A 20,075-nucleotide genomic window follows, 5' to 3' on the forward strand; every position below is an offset into this window, starting at 1 on the left:
GCATTCCTATTGACATGACATGCAGCACACTATGATACATTTTCAGAGTTAGGTTAACTTTGTTATATGGCACAATAGAAAGGAAGAATTCCTGATTTAAGAGAACTTATAACTTTAAAAAATATAAAAATTCTGCTTACCTCTTCTGTTTCTCAGATCTACTGTTCAGAGATGAACTCTGACAGTCCTAAGGAGTAGGCCTATATCACATTGATCATCGGAGAAGAAGAGAACTTCTCTGAGGTCTTCGGATACAGGTGCCTCTGCATTTGAAATATTAAATATTGACAAGTGCATGTCACAAATAAACATGATTTAAAACATAAGATGTGTAACAAAGGTTAAATGAATAGTTTAGGTTAAATAGGCTTTCATGCACACACAGGCTTTGACTTTCATTGCAAGACTAAATATCAATGCACAAATGATCTATTTAACAACATTCCCTTGTTTATGTTGTTGTCCAGGCTGATGGACCACACAGTGCCCATCCAACCTAAGCAGGAGAGAAGACTGCCAGTGTCGAAGAATCTACACAGCACAGCCTCTCAACCTTCACAAGAGTGGACTTCAACAAAATGATCATCATAAGCCCAGCTAACATAGATATTATTCTAGATAAGTCAGGGCCTTGTTCATTCATTCATTTACTGTTCTTTAATATTGCTATATTAAATGTATAATTGTATAATTTTGTATTTGCATAGCCACAGACTGGAAATTTGTCTTCATCCATGAAGGCCATTGAGTTACTTTTGCCATGACACGATATTGTTACAGTGCTGCCCGATGTCCACAGGTAGATAGCACAGGAATACTGAATTTCCAACTTTAACTTTCTCACAATCTGGAAATAAAGTTACAATCTAACAACCCGTAAAGTCTGGAAGACAACATTATGTATATAGAAAGACAACATATGATGTGGCGAGCGGTGACTTAACCGTCGTGTCAAAAATAAAAATCAGAAACGTTCGATTTTACTCTAGTTAGCTACTCAATTGCTTACTCTCATCATTACACATAGTGACACAGCTAAAGGTATTCTTAATATGTTGGACATTTTATTGAAAGTAGCCTACATTTACCTGTTGAGACGTTGAGACATGTCGTCACAAGCACCCGTGAGTGAATGATGTTTGAGATGAGGGAGGAACGACGCGCGAAAGAGGCATTTGCACAATATTCTGTATTTTCTGTAATTCCTCTAGGTGTCGCAGAAACTACATAGGCTACTTATTTTAAAATATAACTCTAATAAATATAAGTAGGCTTTAATAAATAAAAATATAAGTATTCTTTAAAAAAAAAAAAAAAAGTTGAAAAATTGCAATGACCTTAACAAACGCATATCGATTAACAACCTCAGGAAAGTTGTAAGTCTATGAAAGTAGTTTCAGTTAGGACTTTTTCCCTTTGATTTAGTCTATTTAGTTTTGTATCAAATACAATCTGTCAAACAACTGTCAATCTTCCGCGTCTTCAATGCGTCATGCGTCAGGTCAAGAGTTGACTCTTCCACCGTAAATCGATGCAGTATACGGCCATCTACCGGAAGCTAGTTATTTTAGTCGATACAGTTTTAAATATGGATATTTTTCTTACACGAACGTATAGCTTCGCTTCAGAAAGCCTTTATTAACCCCCCGTAGCCGTGTGGAGCACTTTTATAGATGGATGACCTTGGACTTCAAAACATAAATGGCCATTCACTGCCATTATAAAGCTTGGAAGAGCCAGGACATTTTTTTATATCGATTGTATCGTCTGAAAGAAGAATGTCATATACACCTAGGATGGCTTGAGGGTGAGTAAAGCATGGGCAAATTTTCATTTTTGGTTGAACTATCCCTTTAAATGGACCACATGCCCCAAGTACTTCTCACTGCAGAGTCATTTGACGTCCAGCTCCACCTCTCTAGACGTCTGGGTGTGGTTGGATATTCTAGCTCCACATTAGGCCCAATTACATTCAGAGAGGGTTAGGTTAGGTCAACTTTATTATCCCAAGGGGCAATTTGTTTCACAGCCAGCAGTAAACCATACAATCAGCAAGAACAAACACAAGAACACCACAACACACACGCACACACACACACACACACACACACACAGAAACTATACTATAGCTCGGGAACCTATAGCTCGTGTGGCAAACCTGGCTCTTTGACAAAAATCAAGAGATTTTTTGTCAGTTCGCCAGGTCTCTTACCCTTTTTACCAACAAATGATTGACGAAAAAAATTAGACAACAATTTTTTTTCACAGAAATTCTAAAAGCGTATCAAAAGGTGACTGGGTTGAAACATATCCTTTTATTGAAACTGGTGCTTTGCTTTGACAATAGAACTCTTTGGTCAAAAAAATGTCCCGACCCCTCCATTATAGGATATTGTAATTTTTCCCTTTTAAGATAAAATAGTTTCTTGTAGTTTGACAACAATGTATCTTGGGGAGATACTTCTAATGCACACCAGATGAACTAATGATAAGAGTAAAATGTGTGAAAGTTCAACAGACCGTGTGCTGTTTCTGGCTGTGTGGCGACTTAATGAATAGTGTGTTGTCCCTTTTTGGCTTACAATTTGTTTTCAAGCAAATACAGAACTTCATCTACCTCATCCATCCATCCATTGGTACAAATGTCCTGTTAAACAATTGAGCAGCTGCTGTCCTTCTTGAAGTCAATCCTTCTCGAAATCAGCAGAGACTAAGAATCCAGTTCAAAATGATCCAGTAAAGAGCTCTGGTTTGGAGGTCATGCACAAGAGAGAATTTAGCTTTTTTATATTTAGTTTGAGTGTGTTTTCATGCACATAGGGTAACAAAAATCTCTAAATTATTCTTTCAACATCGTTAGCCGAATTAGCATGAGTATAAATTACAAAACATAAGAAAACTTGGCATGCAGTTTTTCTTGTATCCATAGGATGGCAGTAGAGTTTTGGGGATTTGTGTTGGTTATTGTGGAAAATGCACTCCCTCCTCCAGCTAAGGTTTTCTTGTTGAAATTTCAAGATGTAAGTGTACTGGTTAGGTCTGCTGACAAACAGCAGGAAAGTGTGTGATCTATTTCTAAATATTACGTTAGTATGAAGTTTTAGTGGATCTCTCATGTAGACTCATGTCTGTCATTGGTGCTAAAGAAAACAAAGAACATCTTCTTTTTTATTTATTTAAAATTTTGTAAGACCGATATAGTTTCTGTAAGATTATGACCTACACTTGTTTTGAAAATGTTATGTGTATTATTTCTTAGGTGCCATACAGTTCATTTGTGAACCAAGGAGTTTTGACATACCAGTATACCTTCTTTGGCACCTTGGATGTGTGTACCACAAACTTTTGAATGGTTGGGAAATATTAATGCTAAAATAATTTTAGTCATCTGAAAAGTCAAAGTTGAGTTAGAATTTTGTTTTGTTTTTAAACACATCATATTAGAAGATATGTTCATTACGGACTATAGTGCCTTTTATTTATGAATTTTTATCTGTTTTATTCTAAAATTCCAAAGAAAGCAATTATAAGCAGAGTGAGCCTAAATGAAAGAAACATCCCAGTCCAGAACACACATAACAGTCTCTGTGTTTAGCATTGTTTTGGAATGAACGTGTTGTGTCCAAGGAAGTGGAATTCTGACTATTCGGTGGTGCTAATATTACTGGTGCTAGTAAGACACATCATTGCATTATAGTTTTCAAAAGGGTGTTTGGTCTCAGACTAATCCATTTAACTGAATATGAAAGCAATATTTACACGTTCAAGATTGAGATGTTTCTTTAAAAGAAGTCTAGTTACCAAGGCTGCGTTTATTTGATCAAAAACATATAAAAACACAACGTGAATTAATATATTATTGCAATTTTAAATAACTTTTTTTCTATTTTAATATATTTTAAAATGTAATTTATTGCTGTTGTCAAAGCTGAATTTTCAGCATCATTACTTCAGTCTTTAGATCATTACTCCTTTCACATGATCCTTCAGAAATCATTCTAATATGCTGATTTGATGATCAAGGAACATTTATTACTACTATATACAGTACTGTGCAAAAGTCTTAGGCATGTTAATGCCTATATTATTTATATCTTTTGCTGTAGTGTGTCAGTAGGAAATGTCAGTTTACATTTCCAAACATTCTTTTTGCCATTAATTGTAATAATCCAGCGAGATTTGTGTATGCACAAGGAGTCTGACAGCAGCCAGGATGATCTGATCTCACCATCATCGAGTCCGTCTGTGATTACATGAAGAAACAGAAAAAACTGAGACAGACTAAATCCAGAAGAACTGCGGGAACGTCTCCAAGATGCTTGAAAAAACCTTCCTGCAAAGCTACAGTACTGTGAAAAGTACTGACACTTGTGTTAAAATGCTGTAAAGTGAGAATGCTTTCAAAAATAAAATCACAAATTCATTTTATTTATGATTTAACTTCTATTAACTAATTCAAATCAATATATGGTGTAACGACCCTTTGCGTTTAAAACGGCTTTTGTCCAGGTACACTTGCGCATAGTTTTTCAGGTAGCTTTGCAGGAACTCAGACGTCACAGACGGACTCGATGATGGTGAGATCAGATCATACTGGCTGTTGTCAGATTCCTTGTGCATACACACATTACACATTACAATTAATGGCAAAAAGAATGTTTGGAAATGTAAACTGATATTTCCTACTGACACACTACAGCAAAATATATAAATAACTGACTTAAAACCATTTTTTGGGGGGGGACGGAGGGTGGGGGATATTAACATGCCTAAGACTTTTGCACAGTACTGTATATATATATATATATATATATATATATATATATATATATACATATACATATACACTCACATACACTGCACTCCTGGGCAAAAAAAACAAAAACAAAAAAAAAAGGAAAGAAAAAGGGCAAGCCCCACATTGCTAAACACTAAGCTTTTAAATGTCTTAACCACAAATTATTGGTCAGGAAATTAGCAAAATTGGTAACACTGTTTTAATGTGACGTAGTTACACGCTACTACGTGTAGTTACTAATAACAGTAAATTATGCATAATTACAATTAACTAACTTAAACCAAGCTTAACTCATAAGTACATTAGTAGTTAGTGAGCAAGTACAATGTAACTATGTCACCTTAAAATAAAGTGTATAACTGAGAAAAAAAGAAAAGCAAATGCACTATACTCTCAGAAAAAAAAAGTCAAAGACAGAATGAAGTTTTTGGCAGAATATGAGAAGTTTGGTTCAGCAGAGTTGTGTGGTGATGAATCACAATGAGACATGAGTTGCATGGTGATGATCCAGAGTGCTGTCTTCGAAAATGTGAGAAATATAATAATACATGCATCTGAAGCATGGAGGAAGAGCTGTCATTGTGTGGGGAGTCTTTTTAGCTGCTGGTATCGGTGAGCTACTTCATTTAAGTCATTTAATGCTTTGGAGTAAGAATATTGCAGAATGACTTGCTTCCCACAATTGAAAAGTTGTTATTTAAAGAGGAATGCTTAGATGTTATTTTTCAATAAGACAATGCTCCTGCCCAAATTGCAGACAACCAAGAAGTGGCTTGAGATCCAGTCCATCAGGCTCATGTTTTGGCCTTGGTCACCCAGTGAATATTTGGTCTCACATTCAACTCAAACGACCTGGGAGACATTTGAGGGAGACTCATGAACAGTTTGAAGCCATTAACATTTGAGTGGAACTGGAAAAACACTGACTCTTCCTTCCTGCTATTCCATGCTAAGTTACTTAATAGATAAAAGAGCAGTTTGCTGTAATGCTGTATTTATACTCTGAATGGCTGAAGCATTATTGTAAATGAATTTGTATCAGTTCACCTCTCCAGTTATTTTATAAGGTGTGCACCTTTGAAGAAATTTAGACATTTTTAGTAGGAAAAAAAATACCATGGAAGTCAATAGCTACCGTCAACTGTCTCAGAATATCTTCTTTTGTGTTCAACAGAAGAAAGAAACTCATACAGGTTTAGAACAACATGAGGGTGAGTAAATGATGACAAAATTTTAATTTTAGGGCAAAATATCCCTTTACTCTAATCGCTCTTTTATGTGGCCTCTTTTGTATATTTGAGGCCTTGGAAGACTAGTTTTACAGGTGAAGCACAAGTAATGTTTACTGTCACCATGACAACTCACAGTCTTCTTACACAATTACACTTAACACCTGCAGGAGTCACAGTGAAACTGCTGGACTCAAAGTGCCACTGAACCTCAATTAAACCATGTGTGGTACATAATTGTCCCTTTCAAAGTTCTAGCCTGTATAGAACATTTTCTTCTAGTGTAGTAGCCCTGGTGTCCATAGTAGCCTACTTTGCTCTTCAATTTCAGCAAACTTGTTTACCACAATAAATGTATATGCTTAGACTTAAAATGAATATTTTAAACTGAAGCATATGTATTATGGTAATTAAACATATTCAAAATAGTTATATCATCTCCCATCTCTACCCCAATTACATTTGAATCTTTTTTCTTTTTTCAAAATGATAAACAAATGGTAGGCTAATTTAAACCATCAACAAATTTGGAAACAAACTCTCACAATGTAGGCTACTGAAAAACTTGTGTGTGTATATGTCAAACTAAACAATTCACATTCAATACAGTAACATGATCACAAATCAATAGCCTAATCAAGACGTGGTAGGCTATTGTAGGCTACATAAGGCCTGGTTTTTACTCTGAGACTGAAAACTTTTGAAAGAATTACACCGTCGAAATATGTGGTTTATGTAAGTGCAATTTGAGAAAAGGTCTCAACCATTTAGCTACACAGGAATGTTATGTAGCCTACCTGACATTTACTGGGTTTTTTTAAAAAAAAAAGAAAAAGCGCTGGCGGTATGCAGTAATTTCATTCACAAGCTCGCACAAAAACTGATGGGACGGGCCGAGAGAGAAAAAGAGAGAGAGAGATAGCGAGCGAGAGAGAGAGAGAGAGAGAGAGCGCGGTGATGAGCATTTCAACCGTTGCAATACGCTTTGAGATTCATTTCCTCACACTGTCATGTTTGGTCGAAGCATTAAGAAGAGAAACTCTAGCCGGTCGGTGAGGAAAGCGGTAAGGGGTGTTTACATTTTAAAGACTTGCATTTTTACGCAGTTACTCCACGTGCAGCAGTAAGACATTAAAGAATTGGGCTCATTAGGACGGAAACGAAAAGGCTAACTTAGATGTAATAAAACGTTGGAGCTGCTCTGTGATGTGTGAAGTTTACACTCAGTGCTACATCAGACGGGTTTGATATTCCAGTCCGAAGACATAACAGGCGTTTGCTATTTCAAAACATTAAGCAAAACATTGCATTTTATTGTCAGATTCGCAAATTAATTGTTCACCTCAAATATGACATCAGTGCTATAATATTACAACATTTGAGCAGACGTATTTCTGTATGAATTGTATCGAATGAACACATGTATGTTACTTCCTTTTACAACTCAATAAGAGAAGCTTCTTGCATTTTCTGAAGAATAGGTTTAAAAATTTAGTGAATTTTTTTTTTTCCTGGTCAAAGACGTCCTGTTAAATGTATTAAAAATGTACTTAAGTATGTTTTTAGTATACAGATATTCTATAATGCATTTTTAATACATTTAACACTACGTCTTTTTCACCTGGGAAACTTGTATCCTGTACTCACAACTGTAACCTGTACTCAATAAGACCCAATAGAAAGTTGTAAACAATAAGTCATTTAATATTTTATGAAGCAAAATGGGTATTCTCTTTGTTTTAATCTAATATACTTTAAAATGTACAAATTTATTTGAATCAATCATGCCGCGTCCCAATTCGCCTACTTATACTAAGCCTTAAAAGTATGTACTCTTTTGTGAAGAAAAAGTACATACTTTTGAGTGTGCAAACGAGTAGGCAAGTTTTCAAACGTTTTCAGGCCCCCAAAACGCCGTTGTCGTTTAAACAGCCAAAAATGCATAAAAAGTTTCCCGTTTTTAGTTGAAAACTGTGTTGTGTAAACAGCCTCTTAGTACGCATCCTGTGAAAACAATGCCTTACCATGCAAACGATACTTAAAGTGTCAGTGATGTGCAGCCTGTACATGTTCACATCTTAAAAAAATATGTTTTGGGGTTTCATGACCCTTTAAATTCATTTTAGCGAGCTCCTCCTCCATAGTGGTCGGTGTCATGTTTATATTATCATATTACAAAATTTACTGCACTATTTTATAATTAAAACTTGTTCTAATCTTGACAGAACACACTGAAAATGTCTTTGACTCAAAGTTCCATGTTTGTTGATTATTTTGTGATAGAAGTGATACTGTGACAGAATTTTTTTCATTAGTGACAATGCATCAAGAAAATTCAGTAGAATGTGACACCCAGTGGCTAATTTGGGTACTAAACAAGCCTAAACAAAATCTCATGGGAACTTTAATTTTTGTGATATCAACTTCAAATTTGGAACACAACTTGGTTAGAGACATGGCTTATGTATTCTTTTACATTTTGATGTTCTGTATGCCATATATGTGCATTTATGCTTTTATATAACAATGTATTGTCCACAGATATACAACATAACTTGCGTTTATATAAAAAAAAAACTCTTGTATCTCTTTTTAACCTCTGCAGCCCACTGTGCTTGATGGCCTAGAAAGTGGACAACCTTGTACCGTATGTGGAGAACAGTGTCCTGGCTTCATTCTGCATAAATGGAGGTGAAACCCCAACTTGCTCATCCTAAACGTACTTTTTCTTATTTTACTTCAGGCATTATGTAGAGAATGAGATGTTATCTTGACTTTTGGTGCAGGAGAGCCCAAACCACAGATTTTGGTGAACAATGAGTAGTTTTTAAAGTTTTGTTTTTGCTGTTTTGGTCTGTATTGGATGGCATCAGCATTTCTAAGCTCTTGAAATGTTCAGTGGAAATTTTGAGGTTCTTTGCCTTTAGATAGAGTCACCATAGGAGGGTTCAGTAGAACTTGAATGGAGCTGACAGTGCGTGTCTGAGCCAGCAGTCAATTTGCAGGACCTGTGTGCACAAAGATAACAGTGTACACTAAACTAGCTATTCATGCTTTCCAGGACATTCAGGCTTCATTTTTGTATGGGCGAGTTGAACTGTTCTGCTGGATCACACTGAACCAGAGGATGTGACTGGTTAGAATTTGGTGGGGAAAAGTTATAGTAAGAATCAGTGGTGTGGGGTGATGTTTTTAAAAGAGGAGGAAAGTCCTCACATTTGAGATATATATATATATATATATATATATATATATCAAATGTAAATTTATTTATTTATTTAATTTATTTAAAAAGAGAGACCAAATAGCTTCAATTCTATATTGTACTTTTACACTATGTAATTAATGTTCTATTCATCAAAACCAAGCATAAATTTAATCAAGTTATAGTTTTTATGCAATTTTACATTTATTCCGAAATATTAACTAAAGGCAGTAACTATTTAAAGGTGCAGTGTGTGATTTTTTTTTAGCGGTATCTAGTGGTGAGGTTGCGAATTGCAACCAACAAAAGTGTCCGACAGGAATAGATGTCGTCGTCTGAGACAGCAGAAAGAAGCCAGTTAAGCAATGATGTTTCTTTACAACGATAAATTAAGAAATTAGGTTTACTTTATTATTCAGTAAAACTATGTGTTATTGCGAATATTATTGTTACTTGTTCATCATGGTGTCAGTGTTTTATTTGCTGAATTTAGCTAGCTTCCTTGCACGAAGAACAAAATAGTAACGAAACGCGTTTGTCCGTTTAGGGCTACAGTGGAAACATGTCGGTGCATTTCAATGTAAGAGGACCCGCGGTGTGTGTAGATAGAAATGGCTCATTCTAAGTAAAAACATAATGGTTCATTAAGGAAGGTCTTTATACACCACTGAAAACATAGTTATGTATATGATATTGCATTTCTGTCAACAGATCCTCCCAAATATTACACAATGCACCTTTAAACAATATATATTATTTGTGAACTAATGTTCAGCTTTTCTTTTTAATAGTCAACTTATTTTCAGCAGTCATAAAGTTTGTACAGTACGCACTGATCACAGACATGAAGATGTACCTTTAATTTCCCCATTCTGATTGCTCACTAAAAAAAACCCACACTCATCATGTTTTCAGGCCATTTCAAGTTTGATTTTGACGTGACATAAAGCGGTGATATCTAAGTGGCTGAGTTGTTTACTTACTTTTTAATTAGTCTTCCCATTAACGCCATCGTTTTCTTCATTCAGGCCGATTTGAGAAAGCGCATGAAAACAAGAGGCGGGATTTATCACATGAACCAATTGTATCCAATCATAACCAATCGTATCCAATTATAGCGCCATGGTGGCATTGCCTCATCTCACGTAACTTTCTCATTCATTCTCAATTACCCCCCATCAAACCATAGACTATAAAAAAATATGGACATAGTGTTCGTGATGTCACCTGTAAGCTTCTGAAGAGCATTTTTTAAGCCCAAAGTGGGCGGAGCCGGCCGTCGCCATTTTGGTAACCCGTCAACGCACATCATTCCCAGATAACCGAAAATGGGCAGAGAATGGGATTACCTGAGGTTACGTGATGGCTAACAGACAGCAGACAAACGGCGAGTAGTGACAGCAGTGACAATTCACCTGTCACTCAAGTGGCCACGCCCTTAATTATGCAGAACTTTAAGGCTTAATATAATTTAAATGGATGATTCATAAAAAAAATCATATATTTTTTATATTATTATGGTCTATGAGTCTGTCTCTTGCGGCCAGTCGATGAATTGCAGTTTAAGTCACTTCCATGTTGGATTCAAGAGAGACACCGGAAGGTTGGCTTGCATCAAACTCACCGCACGCTTTAGGGAGTCTGTTAAAAGTCAATGGGCTCAGGGGAGGCAAGCCTCCAGCTGTAACTTCACCTGCGGGTCTCGCTGTTGGACAGTGTAACTTTATAAAAATTAGTGACTTTTACACTTTTTAATGTCACAATTTGTAATATTTGCGTTGTTTTATTTTTGTTATATCGATTGTTTTCTCATATCAAAATCAATTAGGATAGTTCTCCCAAAAATAAAAAATAAAAAAAATTATTCTGTATACACCCCTTCATGTTGTTCCAAACCTGCATGACATGAGTTCTTCCATGAAAGATTTCTCTTTTTAACCCTCTGGGCTTCTTCGCCCGAAAACGGGCGAAAACTTGAACGTTTCGAATTGTTTAATTTTTTTGCTTCATCGGATGGGGGTGAAACTTGGTGACTTTTGTTTTATTACCTATATGAACACACAAAAAAATCAAGGAGATGATTCTGATATGTTAAAGGGTCGTAAAAAAAAAAGTCACACTTAGCTTCCTCCCGCCCGAAAACGGGCGACATAGGAAATGAATGGGAAATACGAAAAAATAGGAAAACTCAGAGAAACTTTTGGTGGTACAAGCTACAGATCAGCCACTGTGCTGAAAAAAAGTGTACAGCAATGAAGGGGTGACACTCTAGAACAGGGGTGGGCAAACTACGGCCCGCGGGCCACATACGGCCCGTTAGGCTGTTTAATCCGGCCCGTCGAGTATTAAAAAAATTGTCTAAAGATCGCATTCATTTTGCCTCTTTCTTGCAATACTTTGTGTTTTATATATATATATATTGCGTTGCAAATATTTGACAATCGGAATATCCGATATTTCATGCCATAGCTAACAAATGTAAAAAAGGAAAAATGACATAAAAGCAGATCATCATTCATTCAGCGCTGTTGTGGCTGCGGTGTGTCACGTAACAAGCTAGACGCGTCACCATGGAAACCAAACAGACAGCAACTTAAAGTGTAAGTTGCAGGTAAAATTTTTCACGAAGTAATGCAATGTGTTTATTAAACATAAAGATAAGAACCGCCCACCATTGTTTTTTATACCAAAATGCTGATATAATATGAAAAGTTGGCACTTTTAACAGTGGTTTTAACCGCTCCCGCTCCCTTCCACTAGATGGGGCGTGACGTCATAAGAGGAACTCACTAGTAGAGTTACCGTACACTAGCAGCTATATTCGCCTTACATAACTTCAGAAAAGTTGGTTGTATGTTTTATTTGATAAAAAAAATTATGAATAAAATAACTCCATTGTAAACATGCTCGTGTGTGCTGACTTAAAGGGGAACGTGATCCAGCCTGAAATGAGAGTAAGCTAATCGCAAAACAAACGGGTTCAAGCACGTCAGATCAGCCGGTCACAGGTCGAGCTGTTCGCGTTCACCTCACGGCAGCACATACTCTCCACTGCTGATTCGCCCACACAAACACAATGATGGGGACATCGATCTCTCTTTTTCTTTTCTGACAATAAACATCGCTAATTAAATCGTGAGAAATTGATAACGCGTGGATTGAGGAAGGGTATTAATAAAGTTAACTTACATGACATTTGAGGCGTCGATGAGACTCGCGATTGATGCCTGTGCAGTGTGTGCATCTCTACAGCTCTGATTTTGACTGACACCATGTACTGTAAGTAAATAATGTCTTCAGTCGTTGTCCCTCCTTGCTATTCTACATGACGGCAATATTTTGAAAAGTAGATAGCTCTAACGTAGCTAACGTTACTCACCTGGACACCAAGCCAACCCACTAATTAATTCTCCTCACACCAAGCATTAATAACTCTTTGAGTGCCATGGCTCCCCTCTCTCACGCCTGACCGGTTAAAAATTGTATGGCTGTGGTCCATAAAGAATTTGATGGTTTCCCACATCCTCAGTCGTTCTCCAAATAGCCAAAATATAGTAAGAATCTAGCAGAGTATGGGTTGCGAGTTCCTCTTATGACGTCATCACCCAGTAACTGAAAAAACACGCTACCTTTGAAGAAACCCCAAAAAATGTTATTTTAACGCATTTTAAGACCGAAATAATTAAATATATACATATAGAGCACTTTAATTTACACATTTATTGGCTGTGGTGGTTAACCTGCAACTTACACTTTAAGCGCATAGATTTGGTGCACATTAATGTTTTTTTCTTTTTTTGAAAACTCACAGAGAAAAACATTTTTGGTAACCGCTTGCACACATGTTTAGTTTTTCCTTTGATTTGTCTGCTATTTATTTTTGCTACTCTGGATTTGTGGATGTATCCTCCTTTATCGCCCGGCTTTCGACTAACGCTCCCCTGTCTGCCATGTACAGAACCCGGTTTTGTTCATTAAATGTTCTGATCTGCCTTTGCTTTTTATGTTTTATTTTATTATACTTAAAATAAATTTGTATAATCGTTTATTTCGTTTTTTTTTCCCACAAATGTATGTCTTTTGGAAGTGCAAATTGATTGCCGTGCAAATTGATTGCCATGCAGTTTTAATAAAGTTGAATTAACGTAACCTTCTGTCATTTTTACTCTTCTAAGTGTACACTTAGGTGTTTTGTTTCTAATTTACGGCTAGGCCCATTAAATAATAATAAGGATAAACAATATTTAAAAAGTATAGGCTATAATTATCAATCATCTGACTAATTAAATAACATGCTAAATGGGGGATATCTAGCATAAAAAAATGTATTGTCAGAATGTCCTCTCAGTTGTTGAATTTCGCGCAGACGTTGCCACAACGTAAATGTGTTTGCTCAGCCCGATCTCATGAAAGTTCGAATACCACGAATTGTATTTGTAGTTCTTATGAAACGCAGTTTTCGCGTGCATATGATACGCACTTAAAGGGATAGTTCGCCCAAAAATTTAAATTCGGTCATCATTTACTCACCCTCAAGTTGTTTCAAACCTGTATGAATTTCTTTTTTCTGCTGAACACAAAAGAATATATTTTGAAAAATGTCGGTAACCAAACAGTTGATGGACCCCATTGACTTCCATAGTATTTTTTTTTTTTTCCTATTATGGAAGTCAATGGGGTCCATCAACTGTTTAGTTACCGACATTTTTCAAAATATCTTTCAAATTATTTCAAATATTTTTCAACAATTGCACTCCGCACCCCTAATCCTAACCAAGGGGTTTACAGTGCACAGCATATATGCACAAAAAAATATATATTTTTGGCGTATAAATGGCACGAGAAATTAAATTCGTGGAATAGATACGCACTTTCATGAGATTGTGTTTCATAATCTGCTACTGGGCCGGCCCTCTGTCAAATTTTAAAACCCAGTGTGGCCCTTGAGCCAAAAAGTTTGCCCACCCCTGCTCTAGAACATCAAGAGTGCAAATAAGACACCCTCCCCCCCACACACACACACCTACACACACAAACACACACACACAGAGAGAGAAATGAACTGGTAAGACTGAAACAGCAAATTTTGCCCCAAACTATATAAAAATGATATAATCATAATAACTCCAAAACTATAGAAAGGAGAGTCAAAAGGTAGGTATCGTTTGAAAGAACTCTTTTTAAATTTTTTGAAAATATAAATTACATTACATTTGGACATTGTCCTGCCAAGAAACAGCGGATAAAAGACAATATATATATATAATTTTTATTATGATTTTGCATATCTTTCTTATTTGTCATGGAATAACTCAGGAAGGAAATAAGGTAGGAGGAAAATTCTTTTTTAGTGAAGTCCCCCTATATGTTAGCTGCATCTGGATAAAAAAAAAATAATTTTTGGACAAAGGAATCAAAAGTTACAGCATTTGGAAAAGAGATAGCCTTTTTGTACAGTCTTTGACACCCCCTCATGGGCAATTTTTTCTTCATGAAGAATATCTTGTCATAAAAGCAATAGATTATGTTAATTTTGGGCTCATTTTAATTGTAATAATATGCTGTAAAAAATGAAGTGCCATTTTCAATTATCTGAGAATGTTTCATGAGCTGTATGATGTTTTTGACACATTGCAGTACATTATTTTATAGATTATGAAAAAAAAAGAAATTCTATTTATCAGCAAATAACTCAGCAATACTTAAGAGTTTTTCAAAGTGGATACATTCACTGTAAAGTTCAGACTCTAAGCTTTCAAATGACATCAACTTTGTGTTAATCAAGGCAAGATTTTTTTAAAATACGGTAAAGAATATTTTCGCAGCTAGGTGGCGCCTGCTGGCGGTACACTCGGTTTTAGAGGGATTACTCAGCACTCGTTAGGAGTTAATAAATGTAATTAGATGCATTAAAAAGCTGAGATCCTAAGCTTTAAAATGATATATAATTGGTGTTGTTCCATTCAGTGGTTGCTTAGTAATAATTTTTTTTCTTTCCGAATGGGAATAAATCAAATAAATAAATAAAAAAGCTATAGGCCGCCTATAGGCGGTTATAGGACATGACACAAATTAATACATTTTGAAGCCACTAGATGGCGCTCTTCTCAGGTGAATTTTTTTTTTTAAGGCCTGCACTCTATTTTGATGTGAAATGTTGCATTTATTGAAAAATAAAAAAAATAAAAAATAATATATTAATTCTAATGGAAAAATTAGCTCATAAAAATTATATAATTAATGCAAAATATCATAAAAAATTCCAAAAATTCTAAATAATAATCAGAAAACATTATAGAACAAAAATATATTTGATTGGTTATCCTGGGAAAAAGTAAAGTAAGATTTTAAGGCTTCGCCCGTTTTCGGGCGGGAGGAAGCTAAGTGTGACTATAATACGAAGAAGCCCAGAGGGTTAAATCATGTAAAAAAAAAATTATTTCATTGGATGGATAAAAACATTAAGTAAATGATGACAGATAATTTTTTGGGGTGAACTATCTTCTACCTTTATCGCCAACAACTGAGGCATTTTCATAATGTTAGTGTGGGTATATGAAATAATTTGTTGCACTTTTAATATGTAACTTCTAAAGTTCATGTTTAAATGAGAAGAAAAACTCTGTCTAACCAAATCAGATCAACTGTAATGGCATGTTGCACTTCTCTGTTTGCTTTATATAGAAGGCAAGAAAGCTTCTATAAAGGAAAGGGGTTGCTAGGATGGAGGGTAAAAAGAACTGATCTGCCTGCACTCCATTGCTGTAAACTATTACAGGGCAACAGTCAGCTCTGGAATGTGCCCTTAATTGCCTGTCTTTTACAGTCCTACAATAAAACGAAAGGTCTTCCAGACTAATTTAAAGCGGACATTTTCTTTTCTTTAGATGCGTCTTTGTGTGTGAGTGGGAGACCTATGGCACACTATGGGGTCTCTTACACAACAGCAGCTCCTAAAGATTTTTATGAAGACCATGATATTTGAATGCAGATTTCTATCAGGATTGCTGTTTGGTTGTGTCTTTGAAAGAGAGAGAGAAACCTAGTTTGAGTAAAATGTCACCATGATCTGGCTGTAGACAGAGCTAGCAGGTGTCCATACTTACAAAATTTCAAGCATGCATTTACATCATACACTCACTGTCTAGTCACAATTATTACCCAATGTCTTTGCTGCTGACCTTCAGTGATCCAATTCAACCAGACTAATAAGCAAAAGTGACTTTATATAAACCTTATTTGTGTTTTTACTGCTAAAGTAAAAGTTTTGAACTTTGAACTGCATCCTATTCTTTGTGGCCCAGAATGGCCAAATAGCTTAAAGGTTTGTTTGAGCTGGGCCCTCTACTGTACAGGTGTGGATTTCCATTTCCTTCAGTCTAAGGCTTATTCATTTAACTTTTTGGTGTGAATTTCTACATTTGCCAAAAATAGGACGTTTTTTAAAACAAACAAGAAAGGCCTACCCAGATGAGAAAACGTAATGCAAAAGTAACTTAATGCATTACTTTCTATAAAAAGTAACTAAGTAACGCAATTAGTTACTTTTTTTTAAGGAGTAGCCTAATGCTATGTTGCAATGTATTACTTTTAAAAAGTAACTTTCCAAAACACTGCAAATATTTGCATGTTAAGTAATTTGCTGGGAAAAAAGCATTTGGAAGTGAGAGGATGGTTCTTTTCTTTAATTTTTTACAGCAATTAAATAGTTTTTCTAAATACTGATTATTAGTATTTCTAAGTACTGATCAGAAATCATGACATTAATCACTGTTATTTTATTCTGTTTGAGACAGTCATCATATTTGGGTGTCTTAGTCATCAAAAAGTTTGAAAAACCTCTTTATGTAACAATCATGTTGGAAAATTATCTACACCAGAGCTAATAATCCACATAAGAGGGAGGGAGATGCACCATGTGTTGGAAAATGAATGGTATAAGTTGTTGTAACATGTAAAATGGTAAAATGGTGGATGTAGGTATTAAAAGATGTGTCTTTCTGCATTCGATTAGATGGGAGCTGCACTTATGCCTGCTTAGAAAATATCTGTCCTGCGGCATCACCGAGATGGTCGTCAAATGAACTAATCTGTCATATAGGGACTTGCTTAAAAGTAGTAGGGTAGAGCAGGGGTCTGATGAATTGGTGAACATGAAAAGGCCATGCATCAACTCCTATTCCAACACTTTTAACATCTGCAATCCCTAAAATGTCCTGAAATATTCATAAATATCTAAATATTAATGAGATGGTTGGAATATCTGCTGGAGCTGGGGTCTATTTTCCCAGCTTCTCCACCATTGTATAAAACCTAGAGGGTTTTATAACAGTAATGTCTACTCAAGCTTTTTTGTATTAGTAACTCTTACACTCAAGAAAACTACTAAAGTTAGACTAGTTTAACCACTGGACCGATTTTGCAATTGGGTTTTGGCTGAAATAAGAAGCTTTATGGACCAGACATTAGTCCTGTAGTCAAAAGTCTGAATATGTGAGACTTGTAATGCATAACTAAATAACTAAATGTTGCTTCTGAAGGTAATTTTTTTTATGTTTTTGCTCGCCTAGGCTGTACTCCATAAGCTTGTATTCTATGTAGAAGGAAGGAACCAAGATGGTGGCATGTGTAACACGATGATTTGAATAATTTATGAGAGCCGTTGGCTTGATTGATTTTCTTTGTGTTAATGAGTCTCATTACTGCCCCTATTAGCATCAGTGTTTGAGTATTTGCTATCTGATCAGCCAGCTTATATGACCCACTTATCCAGGTTGGCATGTAACTCTAGGTTGGGTAGATGCTCTTTCATGATGATTAAACGCATGTTTTAGGGTTGCCAAAAACATTTTAGGGTTGCAATACAGGATTTTTCCTATATTACACCACATTTATTTTTCTTTGTTTAATATCTATTTGGTTTCTTTTTTTGTAAATGGTGAAATATACCAACAAAATTGTTTCTTAGAACACATAGTAACGTTCCTATCAAGTTATAAAAGCCTAATTCCCTTTTAACTGGGATAAAGTTGATCAGTCCACATTTAGCCTGTTTTTTCTTGCTAATTTTATAGGTGTACATTCAACAGATTTGTTTTGTTTAAGTGTCTAAATTCCAAAGCACCTAAAAGCTCAACTGTGAGTCTGTTGATCATTAAAAATGTATGTACAGTCACAGTTCACTTGTGTTGCCAAGGTTCAATATGTGTGTAATTGGTGTGCCATAGTCTTTAAAATTCATTTATTTTTTACAACAGATGCAATAAAGTGATAAGCCAAAGTCAAAGCCACCCACCAGCAATGTCTTACACCAGTGGTTCAATCTCAAATGTATAGAAATGGACAGTGTTCCTGACATTTTTGCTAAAATCAGCAACCCTGTTTTCCATTTAAAATATTTTTTGAGAGTTGGCAATACTGATAATTGGTAAGTCCTTCATGGTGACTTCTATAGCATACAGCATGACACACACTTAATGATACATGAATGCTAATGCAAATTTTTTGTGCTATAAAAAAGACAATATACTGAGTCCACCATTATTGGAGTTAAAGAATTTAAAAATATGAATTTCTTCCACGTTATAGTGTTGGCATTTGTGTAAGGTGCAATGAGAAATTCACGGGAAGCTTCTGCTCACTACAGAGCCACAAAAAAAATGGGAAGAGAATTTTGCATTTTCTCACAAATGTTTTGAGCCAGAGTTATCTGTTGTGCTTAACCAGTTCTTAACAGGCAAAGAAACTGAGACAAAATACTGATGAAAAGGATTTTTAAAAATCATGCAGTTGTAGCTGCAGGTAGAGCCGCTGGACTCTGTCCTCCCAGTAACCTGCTCCAATCTGCATAACAGTGCCTTCAGTGTGTTAACAAGCGGCCCGGCCAAACCAATCCATCAGGGCGGTCTGGCACATTGAATGGGCCTTTAAAGTAAAGTCTCCTTTTCAGGCACTCAGGAGGAGGAGAAAATAGAGGCAAACCCTGCTCCTCAGACATGTACAAAGAGGGCAAGAGAGCATAACAACTGGGCCTTTCTAGATTAGCATGGTTCTACAGAGCTGCTAAAACACATTCACCTCGAATGGAGTGAAATCACTGTATCCACTCCCTGTGTGCTTTGAAGTGCTAACCAGATGCAGTTATGTTGCCTGCTAACGCTTATTCCACTCATTAACTAAACGAGATGGGGTTTTGTTGCTTATGCTGCCGTTTGAGGTTATTTTAACCAAAGATTGATATTTGGGGCCTCTGTAAATAGATGGGCTATACTATAGACATGCAGATGAATAACAAGTTGACCATTCAGATTCAAACAGTACTTTTACCGGGGGCTGGGATGACTTCGTGTGTATGTGGTTGTCTTTGATTGTGTGTAATGATAGGGTCATTTATTTGCCATTGTGGTCAGGGAAACGGTGGGGTGGCTCACATGCATGCAGACTGAGGCCCACTGGATACACAAATGAAAGTAACAGCAGGTATTAGAAACCGAGGTTAATCTCTAACTTGAAATAATATATAACAAAGTTATTTGAAATAGAAAGTTTTTGTAACAATGAAAAGGCAATACTTTCTCTCAATACTTTTATAGATTTAATGCACCCTTGCTAAATAAAGGTATTCAGTTCGTTAAAAAAAATCTTACAGACCCCAAACTTCCATATGAACTTTCTAGTGAACTTCTAAAAAGTATTAAAATAAGTATATATTTTTTATTTTACAATGTTCATCAAAGAATCTTGAAAAATATGTATCATGGTTTCCACCAAAAAAAAGAAGTAAGCAGCAGAACTGTTTTCAATTGTGATAATAATAAGAAATATTTCTTGAGCATCAGTCAGC

The 20,075-nt window shown here is 35.8% G+C and overlaps 1 protein-coding gene across 1 annotated transcript in view; it reads left to right on the forward strand.

The window, feature by feature from the left end:
* Window positions 1-6,998: 6,998 nt before the first annotated feature.
* prickle2b (prickle homolog 2b) overlaps window positions 6,999-20,075 on the forward strand; it is an 86,454-nt gene continuing 73,377 nt past the window's right edge. Inside the window, exons 1-2 of the mRNA XM_084396121.1 lie at window positions 6,999-7,091; window positions 8,633-8,718. Of these exons, the coding sequence (XP_084252247.1) occupies window positions 7,038-7,091; window positions 8,633-8,718 (140 nt within the window). The 5' untranslated portion in view covers window positions 6,999-7,037. The remainder of the gene's footprint in view (window positions 7,092-8,632; window positions 8,719-20,075) is intronic.

Source organism: Rutilus rutilus (assembly GCF_951802725.1).
Source record: "Rutilus rutilus genome assembly, chromosome: 22".
Classification (NCBI taxonomy): Eukaryota; Metazoa; Chordata; class Actinopteri; order Cypriniformes; family Leuciscidae; genus Rutilus; species Rutilus rutilus.